Here is a 14,079-nt window from a genome sequence, read left to right as displayed (position 1 = left end):
AATGAGATTTCATATAGTCATTTCATTCTTACATGTATAGGACATTTCTCATCAACTAAGAAATCAACTAACAAGCATTCTAAGAAATAATTTTTTCTTACTTCTCACTTCTTTACAATTTTATAATCAATGTTACAAAAGAAACATGCTTTAGACCAGTTAAGCCTGTTCTTCTAGAATCTTTAATAATTTCTTTCACCTGTGCCAAATGTTATTGTTATTCTAACATATTTCACGGACACAATCTCTTTTGGTTGGTTTGCAGCAACAACTTATATTTTTTTCACAAAACTGTTTCACAGGACAATAGGTTTTAGAGATGGAAGGGATTGTAAAGGTCACCTAGTGCACTTCCTCATCTTATAGATAAGACTTCGAAAACTGAAGTGATCTGCCAATGGTAAGATGTAATAAATGTAATGTAATTTAGGAAGGAGGTAAACTGCCTTCTGGTGCCAAGAAGTCGGAGTTAGGAAGGGAACCTTCAAACCAGGCCACTCCTACCACCCTCCCCCTTCTTCTCTAAACAACTTGAAAAGTATTTTAGAATTGATCTAGGAACAGAGAAGCAGTTTACTTGCATGGCAGGAAAGGCATGTCTCCCAAAGGACTGAGGATGAAGTATCTTATCCATCTCCAGAGGAAAAACTGATATTATTTGTCTACAGATGGAAGCATTCTATTTTTTACTTTCTTTTGTTTGAGTCTTCTTGTATAAAATGACTAACATGGAAATGTTTTACGTAACTTGACATATATAATCTATATTGATTGCTTATTTTCTGAAGGGGAGGGAAGAGAAGGGGAGAACAGAATTTGGAACTCAAAGCTTTAAATAAAAATATTTACAAATTTTTTTTTTTTTTACAAAAGGAACTAAAATCTGAAAATGGATAGAATGATGAATGATTTCCATGTAATTTAGAATGTGACTCTATTCAGTGGAACTTATTTAATAAAATTCTAAACTTTGTTGACTGAATATCATTATATCATAAATTTAGGGTAAAATGTGACTACTTTCCAATTATATAATCAAGTGTTTGGTTAAGAAATTTCACTTGAATTATATGTAAATGACTCAGATGAGAAGAGATGTGTCTATTTAATTAGTATAGTTTATTCAACATAATTTACACAGACTTTTGTTGTCTTAAGCCCTTCATGTCATTGTGACCTTTATTTGCTTTCCTTATTTTATGAATACTGCCATTGTCACAAGTGAATTTTGCAGCTCAAAAATAATATCCTACTACTTCAATAAAATGAATACTTAAGATACAATATAAAATATATTCACATTTAAATTTCACTCAACATACTTTTAAGTAACCTGATTTTGGACAATGAAACAGGACAATGAAAATAGTGTGTTTCAATCATTTTCAATCTTTTTTTTTTTCTTCAGTAGGGGAAAAATGCTCTCTGGATTTATACATGTGATTCATTTTCTGAAAGTGTGTTTGAAACAGATGCTTTACCTTCAAACTCATCCACTTAATTTTACTCTGTCACTTTGAAATGCTATTTAATACATACCAAACAAGGCTGCTTTGTAAGTCAGTGCTGTAGAGCAGAGAACATGAAAAAATGCTGGCTTCTTAGGAAGGAAAATACTTTATAAATCAACAATATCATTGTTCATAGATCATTGGATCATACATCTAGGAGTATCTCAGGGGTACCAGCTAATCCAACCCACTTCATTTTATTATGTGAAACCTGAGGCTCAGGTGTTAAGTGATTTGCTTAGAATCATACACAATTATCATCAAAGGTGAGGTATGAATTAAGTTTTTGTATTCTAAAGTAAATGTTCTTTCTACTGCATCATACTTTCTGGTTATCAATAATGATAATCAAAGTTAATATATTCTAATAAAATATCTTATTCACTTAATTGCTACTGATTGAAGATCTGAATGTGTATCAAAGTATTATAAACTCATACTTTTTGTGATATAATTAACTGGAAAATTCAAATAACTGGTTTCTTGGTATCTCTACTCTTGGTACCTTCCTTAGAGGAGATAACTTATGAAAGCTTCTCTTTAGGACTCTTGATATTACACAGATATCAATGTGAGACTGACTCTTCTTGCTGCCTCCTCACATGTGACTAGTTCTTTTATTTTTCCATTCATACATTTAGCCCATGATATCCTTTATACTACCTTTTGCTTGTGAAACATCCTATATCAGAAAAATACTATAGCCTATTTGCATATTTGCATATTTGCATATACCATGAATCTGTCCATGGCTTTTGGGACCATAGGCAACTTTGGTTCTTTGAAGATTGAAGTATTTCACTACATGGCATATCACTCCAGCATCTTTTCCAAGAAAGCCCCATAAGAGGTCATGAAAAGTTGGACATTACTGGAATTTGTTCCCCACGGAACCGTGTTCCCCAAACTCACAATCCAAATGAGAATGCTGGTGATGAAAAGATAAGATTTTGTATTGGAAGTAGATTGAGGTCACTGAAAGCACTGCATCTTTTCCTCTTATTTAATTCTGGAACAAATTTATTGTGAATCTGCAACCCCTGTCTCAGACATCTCTTCTGATATATTAAATTCAATAGGCTGGCTATTGTTTGGACAATAGGCATTTTTCATTTATTTGACGTTTTTCCTATATGGATTATTAAGTTGCTATCTTTTGAGTAACACTGAGGCATCCCTTTAATGTTTTGGGGATTGATGTAATTGACACATTTACATTCACAATCAGGAATCAGGACCCCATCATATATAGGAAAACTTACTTTCATTTGGATCCTGTATGGGGCATCTTTAATAACAATGACAAATATCAATTTCTAATCACTTTTACCTACTCCTTTCATGGATTTTGCATAGATCAAAAATAGCTCATGTGTAATGAAAAATCTCTCTTAATAAAAATGCCTTCTTTAGTTATTAGGCATAAGTATCTTATTTCTTCCTTAAAGCTTGGCTCTTGTGGGTGTAGGGGAAAAACACTTGAGAGTACACATTTAGAATGAGAGAACAAGTCAGTCTTGAGAAACGAGGAAGGAACGAGGCCCAAACTCAGTGGGGTGGAACTTGGGGGAAGTCTGGCTTGGTTAAGCAACAAAACCTGCAGCTTGCATAACATAAATAGAAGAAGCAACTAGTTCATTACAAGTGGAAAAAGTTCTAAGATCTGTTTTGTAGACTTTACTTTAGTAAATATAAAATTATCAGGATAAAAGATGAGATGGAAAGGTCAATAGCTTCCAAAGCAGTGTGATCATAAAGTGATCCAGGGAAAAATAGCACAAAGTCCAACTCCAAAGGGAAAGCTTTAGGGATAAAGAGAGAAGAATAATTTCTCACCAAAAGTTTAGTGGACTGATATAGATTTTCCTAAATTTTGGCCAGTGAATTAAGGGTGAAACTATCCAAAGGGAACTACTGAAGGGAAACTTCTGCTTAGATTCAGGACCCTGGTATTTTATACTGAATGACAACTGAAGAAGTGGATTCTAGAGGGTTGCAGAAATTCTGCAGGGGCATACAGGTGGTGTTGAGGAGAGAGCACCTGGCTTAGAATCAGGAATCCTGGCATTCTGTATTTGGCCTCCTATACTTATTAACTATGTGATGCTTATTTCTTAACCTCTATTTGCCTCAATTGCCTCAATTTCCTCATCTGTAAATTAGGGATGATAATAGCAACTACCTCTCAGAGTTATGAAAATCAAATGAAATTATAATTGTAAAATACTTAGCATAGTACCTGGCACTTATTAGTGCTGCAGTATCCCCTACTGGGAGAACCAATTCCCCGGAAATACACTAAGAGCCAAATTAATATCAAGGACCAGACCAAAGAGAAGGATTTCAGGAAGGTGGGACGTAAGGAGATTGTGAAAATGTTCTTTAGCTGGTACAGGGCCAGGGTCTGGGGCCTTTTTTCCCTTGTAAACTGTGAGTTGCAAACCTTTTTGAGTTTGTTACAATTCTCCCAGCCTCCAAATATATATTTTCTTATAGTATGTGCTAGGAATACTGCTATATCTCACTAGATTGATGAGCTCATCAATATGGGTGCTCCCTCCATGGAGTAGAGCACAATCCATACACCTCTTCTCATTCTGGGCAACTGCTATCCATTCCCTCTCTAAACATTCTCCAAAGCCCTTTCAGACTCCCTTCAACATATTGGGAAATCTTTCCAGATATCCTGATAGCAAGTGGGCACCAACTGAGCCAAAAGTACATTCCTTTGTTATCCCTAGCTTTCGTCATCAGCTCACTTCCTTGTCTGTTTGTCTATATCTTCCTAATGATAATTCTACTTTTAGGGCACAGTTCCTCCTTGATCAAAGCTGAAGGCTATTTGCATTCATCATGTTCTTTTTCACTGATCTTTGGGTGACTTGTACTTTTAATTCTTTAGAAACTGTGCTATTTTATGATTTGCAACTATCTCCTACCTTCCCAACCTTGCTTTAAATCCCAACAAAAATCCCAACTTCTACCAGCCTTCCTGATTTCTCCTTAGTGCTAGTTCCTTCCCTCTATTGATTATCTCCAATTTATTTTGTATATATAATTACTTTCATATTATCTATCCCATTAGAGCATGAGTTCTTTGAAAGCAGGGACTAACTTTGCCTTTCTTTGTATCCCAACATTTAAGTACAGTGCCTGGCACAGAGTAGGTGCTTAAAAAATGTTTTCTGACTAGAAGGACAGTAATATTAAAAGTGATTCTTTATTTCAGGGAGAAATTTTGTAATCACTGAAAGCCTTATATAATTTTCCAAATACAATCTAGCCTGCATATTTCCTCCTGTTTGATTCTACATCAAGTTCTTTGTCCCTCTACAGGATCTGTCCAAAATGCTAGCTTTTTGGACAATGCAGTCAACTGCATATCATAACATGGACTATACACATCTTTTCATCCACTTGGGTTTTTCTGTGAGGATTAAACTCAAAATCTGACTAGTTTGAGGGTTTGTGGTTTTATTTCATTTTGTTTTATTTTTTGAGTAATTATGTATCTTATGTAGGGAAGTTTATACAATTAGTAGATCAGGTGCATCTTCTACCACGGTGACATCTAGCTGCCAACACCAAATGTACTCGGGAGATAAATGACCTGGGGAAAAGATATTGGGAGAATATCCAGGATAAATGAGAATAGCCATGCAAAGGAGATTAGAGGAGCTCTATGAGGGGAGGGTTAATAAGATGATATTGGAAAGAACATGCAGAAGAATTGCTCACTAAATGCCAAAGACAACACATGACAATCAAAACCAGAGAACAACCAGCCTGCCACAGGGAGTCCACAAAGATGTTGAAAGCAAACTCTTTGAGTTAATTCATAGAATTCACCAGAATGACAAGATTCTTGTGCTAGGGCTCTAAATGACCACAAGACACATTCAGCATGGGATCTTGTCATGAAACTTAACTACTACAACTCACTTACCATAAAATAGATTTTTTTGATCCTTATTTTTTTTTATTAAAACTTTATTTAGCTATAATATAGCCTGTGTACTTGCAAATAACCTATTGTGTAATCCAGTCAACAGATTTTTTTCTGCAGGTTTGGGGGGGAGATTTAAGCCAAGAGCAGGGTAACAATAACTTAGGTCCATCTTGCCATGGGTACCTCAAAAAATTAATGCAGAGAATTAGAGCTGTATCTTTACTTTTATTATGCATTTATAGTTTACTTGAAATTAGGTCTTTAAGAATTCAACCTAAATTATAATTTTGTTCCTATGGCAAATACCATCTGTCTGATGAGTAAATTTCCAGGAATTCAATATAGCCAAAAAAGAAAAAAAAGTCAAGCCACTGACACAAAAGTATTTTTTTAGTGCTGGATAAGATAAATTGAAATGCCTCCATTTTGTTTTATTCAGATATTTAAAACTGAAAAACTTCTTCCTGTCTTTAAAATAGTTTTTAGGAGGAAAGTAGCAAAACTATTATAAGTCAATAAATAAAGCACTTGTATATGTAAAAAGACATAGGAGGTTGGGTGTTTATTGGCAGACATAAATTACCTACTACTTAGTAGCCCCTAGGAACTAAGGCTATTATCTAGAAGACTCCCACTTTCTCATCCGAAAGGAGAAAGAAGAGCTGAAAGCACAGGTGAGGCATGAAGGCTTCAGGCAGACTCATATTAGGAAGCTTCTGCACCAAGTCAATATGATATTGTGGGGAGACAGGAGCTACTGCCCATTCCTGCCATGACCTCCTTTACCAGAGAAGCTTCAGCATCATTATGACAAAAACAAAGAGGCTGGATCTGTTCCTGCCCATGCTATGGCTTCTGTACTTGCAGCTTCAATGCCTAAATTAAAAGGAGCTATAAGAAAAAAATGCTGTTCATGTGTCACTTGGCCTGAGCATAAACCAGACAGTAAATGCTGTGTCCTTGATGCCATAGGGACAAATAGAACTTTCATCCTTTCTGCCTTTTCCTCTTATCATCTCTGGGGAGAGATAAATATGTTTTTATCAGTCCTTATTAATTAAAAATCTGTTGTCTTTCTGTTTTACCACTTCCTTTAAAAGAAACTGGCTTTTAAGACCATATGGTTGTTATTATTGCACTGATTTATGTGTATCCTTGGAGGAGGGGTGCAAATGGGTGGCCACGTATCTAGGAAGGTAGATAAGAGTTTTGATAATTGATGGAAATATTTCCAGCATAAGGACTTAGAGATGATTGAAAAGATATTTTATTGATTTATATTTTATAACTTCCCAAACATAAAGAAGAATTGAGTAGAGGCAGACAAAAAACAAAACAAAACAAAACAAAAACCTCAGGTAAAGTGAGCTTTATAGTAGACCCTATGGAGGAAGGACTAGATTCATCTTAACTAAGGCCACTTGCTTCAGGTACTATCAATTGCTTGTTCTTTCTGTGCAGTTTAAGGAAACTGTTCTTAAGGGTTGGAGCTAATGGTTTTGCCTTAAGAGAATGTCACACTTGGGGGAGGAGTTGGGAACATGAAGCACTGCCCACCCCTGAAGTGGGCATATAAACTATACAAGTGGAAATAACTAATTCTCCTGCAAATTCTTCACCTATTACCCCCACATACTACCAAATGCACATAAACCCACTATTAAAAAGTGTCAGGTTTATAAAATACAAGATGAGAGCAATACAAATTAGAGTTTTAATAAAAGTAATAAAAATTTATAACAGAGGACAACAATTACTCCCTAAACAAGGAAACTGGAAGCTAGGGGAAAAAAAAAAAAACTATCAAAATGTCAGTTGTGGGGGAAGGGGGAGAGGGAAGAAGAAAAATATTTGGAACTCAAAATCTTATAAAAGTGAATGTTGGAAATTATCTTTACATGTAACTGGATAAAATAAAATACTACTAAGTATGATTTTTTTTTCCTTTTTGAATCTTCAGTACCTAGCACATAGCAAGTACTTAATAAATACTTGTTGAAAACAGTTGTCAAATTGGAATACTAGAATTGTGCTAGGATTATATGGGCTTCCTATCCTCAAGGAATTTATGATCTAGAGAGCCTTATCCTCAGATAATGATGACCTGGATTTTCAAAGGCTAAATTCTATCCTAGAATGTTGGAAATTGATTTTACATGGAAAGACTTGTCATGAGATGTCTTTATAAGACTTGCCTTTATAATGACTTGCCCAGGTCACACAGCTAGTGAGTATTAAGTATTTGAAGCCAAATTTGAACTCATGTCCTCCTGATTTCAAGGCTGGTGCTCCATCTACTGCACTATCTAGCCGTTCTGTAAGTATTCTTCAGATATTTATTTTTATATTTGATATTTTAGAAGAAAAATATTAACATTGCAATAGTCATATAAAATCTCTAATTTGAGATCTGTAGAATTTTTGCAGAATTTTTGCAGGGTTTTACAGAATCCTATTGGGAAAACTCCATAGATAAGGGGATAAATAACTAGAAAAGGCAAATATAAATATCAAACACTTTCTACTTTGTTGGACCAATTTGTTTTAAAGTATATCATGCTACAAAATTTTGAGCTTTGGCTATTTTAGACAATCTCTTCCTTTCCGGTTGCTAAGTATAATGACTGCTTCAAACTATTACCCAAGAGCCATATGGCAGAGTGGGCAATTTGCCCAATCTCCTGAGAAGCCACAGTCAGGTCCTAACTAGATGAGTTTTTGAATAGGTGCCAGGTTGCCTTTCAAATGAGTACCCCAAATGAATGTGTCCAGATTTGGAAGTGATCTTGTGAGTCTGAATGGCCAGGAGACTCTAGTCCCATCAGCTGTAGCTAGCTGGAGGCAGGAGAAGATTCCACAGCTGAGAGGTTGATCTAAGTACTGGCTGTTCTATCAAGAGTTGTAAGGATAGTACCAAGTAGAGGTGAAATCAAAAATACCTAATTAGCAATCCTGACTGCTCTATGTTTTGATGAGGTTTAAATATCAGCTTTCCAGAAAATTGTAACAGTAGTTTGAAGTTGTTACTGAATTTCATTTTCATCATTTTGTTAATGAGAAATGGGATTACTATTATGTATAAGAATAAATTACCTTTTCTCTGGCTGATTAATATTGTATACAGTATTCCTGATTTGGGGGAAATATATATATATAAGTTACCTAATTCTTAAGTAATTTCCCCCCAGCTCACTTGATTAGAGGATTTAATGAACCAACAAATATGAGAAAAGAGAGTCTAATATCCATAACTAAAGGTAGGCTCCTTCCAGGACTGAACCCGAGCTAAACCATATGCTTAGGTTCAGCAGAGATCATGATATAGAAATATCCTGCAAATAAGTAGCATTTCTTTTACTTTATATTAGTTCCAGATGTAAAGTTAAATTCTCTGTTCAAAATTCCGGAAGGTGAATATAGGACAAATTGATTTCTTTCTGACATTATGTACAACTTTCTTAATTTGCAACAGTAAGTGAATAATAAGTATCCCTCAGAAATGTTACTTACCTGAGGTTGAGAGGGGCTGGCAGTGAAATGAAAGGCAACATTTGTCCTGAGACACAGAAAGAAGAAAAGAAGAAAAAGAGGAATATAAATTAAGTAGGGCTGAATGTAAAAGATAATCACTTTAAACTATAAAAAGAAGAAATAAAATGTCACTTTTGATTGTTCATACATGGAGCATTTTGATTTAGGATATGGGCAGGGGTCAGATAAGGCAGTCTTTTAAATCTCCAGGGACTAAAACACAATAAAATGATAGAGGCAGCTAGTGGTGCCTGGAATCAGGAAGCCCTGAATTCAAATCCAACTGCAGTCAGTTGCTAACTACATGATCCTGGGAAAGTTATTTTACCTCTGTCTGCCTCAGTATCCTTAACTAACATGGGGATGATAACATCAATTATATAGGGTTTGTAGTATAGATCTAATGAGATAATAATTATGAAAGGTATTTAGCATAGTACCTGGCATACAGTAAGAAATTAATAAATGGTTATTTCCTTCCCCTTTCCTTTCCCAATATAAATCATAACAGTGATCTCTATTATATGTACAATCCTATACAAAAGCTTCCCATTGCTTTTGTCTTAGAATTCTCTGGAAATGTTTAGTCCTCTTGCTAAGATAGATATTGGCAGATGATTTGTGTGTATGCATGTTTGGAATTCAATCCAATATACATTTGTTAAGCACTTACTTTGTGCAAGATATTGTGCTAGCCAGTAATGATACCAAAACCAAACCAAAACAATCCCTGGTCTCACATTCTAGAAGACTGGGGGAAATAGAAATAAATCCAAAAGTAAATGAATATAAATACAATAATTCAGTAGAGAACATTTTCAACTGTGGTAATTAGAAGAGGTTTTCCATAGGTGTTGGCACCTGAACCTAAGTTTTGAAGTAAACTAATGTGAGAAATGGATGGGCAATTGGTTTCCATAGTTACAAATATTAAATTGGAGAAATGAAACTCAAATTAGAAACCTACAGGGACATCAAAGAGTAATCTAGATGGAGGTTATCTTCCCCCTTTTAGATTATAAACTCCTGGGGGGTAGGGACTGGTTATGTAACAAGGGGTGGATATTCATGTTGAGGAACTTGTGATTCAGGATAAGAAATAAAATGCTACCTTTGGTATGTCTACTCCCTGAGGCACTTCTTGCAAGAATGTAAAATAAATCCTTCCTGCATTCATCAGTGAGTCAGTAGAGTTCTTGGTAAGACATTTACATATAAACAAGATATAGACTGGATAAATTGGAGATAAACAACTAAGGAAAGGCTCCAACATTAAGGAAAATAGAAAAAGGCTTCTTGTAAAAGGTGGAAGATATGATAGTAATCATGGAAGCAGGAGATAAGAGAAGAAGAGGGAGAGAATCCCAGGCATGGGGACAGCCAATAGAAATACTATGCAGTATACAATATTAAGTCTTCTCAAAAGTTTAAAAAAAAAGAGGGAAACTACAACCAAGATAGTCAAGGCAGGAGGCAGGTTTGTGGAATGTGATCTGTGCCCTTTGCATGGGTGAAGGAGACTGAAATAAGATAAGAGTGACAAAAGAAAAAGAGAAAGAAAAAGAGAAAGTGGGCAGTTTCTCTAAGAAGTGACTCTTGGCAGCTAAGAAGAGAGTCTGCTATGGATTCAAGAAAGCTCTGGCAGTCAAGGGTTAAGATGTGGGGAGAAGTAGGCTCAGGGAGCCCAACTAAGCAACCTGCCCATTGAATACCCTATGTCCAGATACTACAAGAAAAAAAAAGATATTGGGGGCCTATAGTGCCAAAAGGCATGAGCTGTCCTGAGCATATGTGTGACAATAGTATCAGTGTTCTCTATCTCTCTGTCCACTCTTCCATTCATGCTGTTTGTGGGACAGTGTGCAGCAGGTTCATGAAGGGAATTTTTATAGCTACTGTTCTTGGGACAAGTGTTTCAGTAAATGTTTTACTTTGGTTTAATTGTATCTATTGCCTATTAAAGAGGACCAAAATGGTGGAGTTTGTGAGCTCTAGTTTTAGGAAAGCAGCCCCTCCGAGTACCCTTGAATCTGAGGTAATTGCCTTCCTAAAAACCTATTTAGCAATCTATGAATGTAGAATTGGGACCACAGCCCCAGAGAGGGTGCTATAACTTAATTAATTTATAGATATAGTGTCCTACCAACTAAATTGCCAATTTTTTTTTTTTTTTAGATGGCTGTCATTTTAATTATGTGGCTAACTCCCAGTGAGGAAACTGCCTAAGTTAGAAAACTGTCTGGGCTCTTGAGAGTTTACATGATTTCTCTATGGTCATGGGAGCCAACATGTACCCACAGGCAGAACATGAGTCTGAATCTTCCTCCCCAGAGATCAGCTCTCTGACTACCCTATTACTCTCGCCTTTTTAAAGAAACCAAAGAGTTAACTTGAGAGAACTAGACAAAATAAGAATAAGATTCATCTACAGGAACAAAAGGTCATGAATGTCAAAGGAAATAATGAATGAGAAAAAAAAAAGGAACAGATCATGCCACAATAACCTTATTTCCTTTTGTGATAGTTACTAAACTGGTAAATCAGGGGGAATGCTCTAGAACTGAACTTCAGCAAAGTATTCAATAGATGAAATATTTCCTTCTATTCTTGGGGAGGAAGGAGGACATAGGGGCTAGACGATAGCATCATTAGATTACTGTGCTTTGGAACTAGTTCTGCAGCCAAACTTACAGGGTAGGTAGACAATAAAGTTCTGATATCAATTTAAAAGAAAGTCTCTGGAACAAAGCTTCTCTAAATGTGGGCAGCTACTGTATATGGGGTTGTGAAACTGAATGTGGGGAGGTTATGAAAAACTTGGCAACAGTAAAAAGTATCAAATATTCCTCCAAGATTTAATTCTTTATGTAAAAATAAACAAGTACATGCATTTCATTAGTATGCAAATTTGTTTTTTGTCTTTTAATAAATGATAAAATTATATGTATACCAAAGAATTGTTTTAAAATACATTTAGATTTTATAATTATTATTATTAAATGGTTGATTTGTGTACCCTATTTGATATATCTATATATGTGGGATCATGTACAAATTTCTTGGATGAAAAGGGGTCACAAGTGGGAAAAATTTAAGAAGCCCTGATCTAGAGGACTACCTTACCACCTGCATTTAGCCCTGAACTGCCTAACAGTTCATTATTATTGGTCCATAATATGGATAAAGCTAGAGATAGCATCCTTATCAGATTTTCAGAGGATATAAAGCCAGAAAGGAAAACTTACATGCTGATGACAGAGTTATGATGCAAAGGGATCTCGGAAGAAAAGGAGAGAACACTAGGCTAAATCTAATAGGATGAAATTTAATAGGAATAAATAGAAAGTTTTACACTTGGGTTCAAAAGATTGATTTCACAAGCACAGGTTTGGGGGAGAGAGGGAAGAGTATATATAGAAAGTAATTTGTTAAAAAAAAAAAAAAAGAAAGAAAGTAATTTGTTGAAAAGGATTTTGTGTGTCAGCAATGTGATTTGAGCCATAAAGCTAATGTGATTTTTAAGCTGCATTAGCTGAGTCAGCTAGGTGGCACACCACCTATAGATATACTACTGCACTGAGCCTGGAGTCAGGAAAACTCATTTTCCTGAGTTGAAATCCAACTTCAGATACTTACAAGCCATATGGCCTGGGTGAATCACTTAACCCAATTTTCTTCCATTTTCTCACCTGTAAAATGAGTTGGACAAGGAAATGGCAAACCATTTCCATATCTTTACTAAAGGAAACCTCAAATGGATTTGATTTTCTCTTCTTGAAAAAGCTGGACAGGACTGGAATGCCTCAAGAACAAATAGTCTAGCTACATTACTTTACCCTAGTCAGATGTTATCTACAGTGTGGTATTCAATTCTGATTAGAAAGGACATGGATTATTAAATAGAGAATTTGCAGAGGAGGCCAATCAGGATAGAAGCTATCTGTGGGTCCATGGCATATGAAATAATTGATTAAAGGAAGTGAGCATTGCAAGCCTGGAGAAGAAAGATTTAAAGAGGCAGGGCAGAAGAACTATCTTCTAGTATTTATTTGAAGGATTGTCATGTAGAAGACTTGGACTTCTTTTTAGCTGCAGAAGGTAAAAGTAGGAGCAATGGATGAACTTGTCAAAAGGGGAAGTTTAGTTTAATGTCAGGAGAAACATTATAATAATTAGAATTATCTAAAAGTAGAGTGAGATACCTTAAGAAGAATAAGTGAATTTTCTCTCATTGTAGGTCTTTGGTCAAAGGCTAAATAATCATCATTTAGGTGTGTTATAATAGGGATGTTTTGGGGTACAAATTGGACTAGAAGACTGGTGAGGTATCTCAAAACTCTGAAATTCTGTGATTTTAATTTTGGACTGGACTCACTGTCTTTTTAGCCAAGTCTAATCACATAGGGCTTTTCTGATGATACAGCTTTCAAGAATCCAGTATCTCTTCCATATCACAGGTCTTTGTGGATTTTAATAGAAATTAAAATGTTAAAATATTCTTTTACAAAGAATAGTCTTTGTAAAAGGGTCATTTGTGTATAGTAAGATTTTTATGTTTGGGAGTAGAGTTAGGAATGAAAAAAAAATCAAGCATTATTTCTAAGGGTGATGGTACATTTTAAATTTTAATTAGTAGTAGACTATGTCACATTTGCTTCATTTCTTAGTATTGGCTCATGGATAATGGGATTGTTTTCTCTTGTTCATTTTCTCTAGTCAAAAACCCCTCATCAATTACCATGAACAGCACTTGGGAGTTTTGGCGCTCTGTCATGAAAAGAAAAGTCTACATTCAGATTCACTTTGTACATCTAAGCCAGTGATCATGGTCCTGTGTTTACATGGCAGGAGTTCAGAAAACCTCCAGGACTGCCCCTCTTTGAACACTCAACTCAACCACCTAAGCTCTGCTTTTTTAACAGAGTTTTCAGTGATGGTAATGTCAGCAGGTGTTTCCCAGGCAACAGAACACTCTTAACTCCCCTCTGTCAGGCTTGTAGGAATGATGGAGAAACTGATTTTTTTGGCAAGCTTGCATCACCCTGGTATTTCCGGGAGCAGTTTTATCTTGGCCAGAAACTTATTTGT

The 14,079-nt window shown here is 35.5% G+C and overlaps 1 protein-coding gene across 1 annotated transcript in view; it reads right to left on the bottom strand.

Annotated features, from left to right (window-relative positions):
• The window catches only part of SIDT1 (SID1 transmembrane family member 1), a 150,486-nt gene that overhangs the window by 79,242 nt on the left and 57,165 nt on the right, over positions 1 to 14,079 (bottom strand). Inside the window, exon 4 of the mRNA XM_051985305.1 lies at positions 8,971 to 9,016. Within this exon, the coding sequence (XP_051841265.1) occupies positions 8,971 to 9,016 (46 nt within the window). The remainder of the gene's footprint in view (positions 1 to 8,970; positions 9,017 to 14,079) is intronic.

The sequence above is a fragment of the Antechinus flavipes genome, chromosome 3, assembly GCF_016432865.1.
Source record: "Antechinus flavipes isolate AdamAnt ecotype Samford, QLD, Australia chromosome 3, AdamAnt_v2, whole genome shotgun sequence".
NCBI lineage: Eukaryota > Metazoa > Chordata > Mammalia > Dasyuromorphia > Dasyuridae > Antechinus > Antechinus flavipes.
This window is presented reverse-complemented; position numbering and strand designations above follow the sequence as displayed.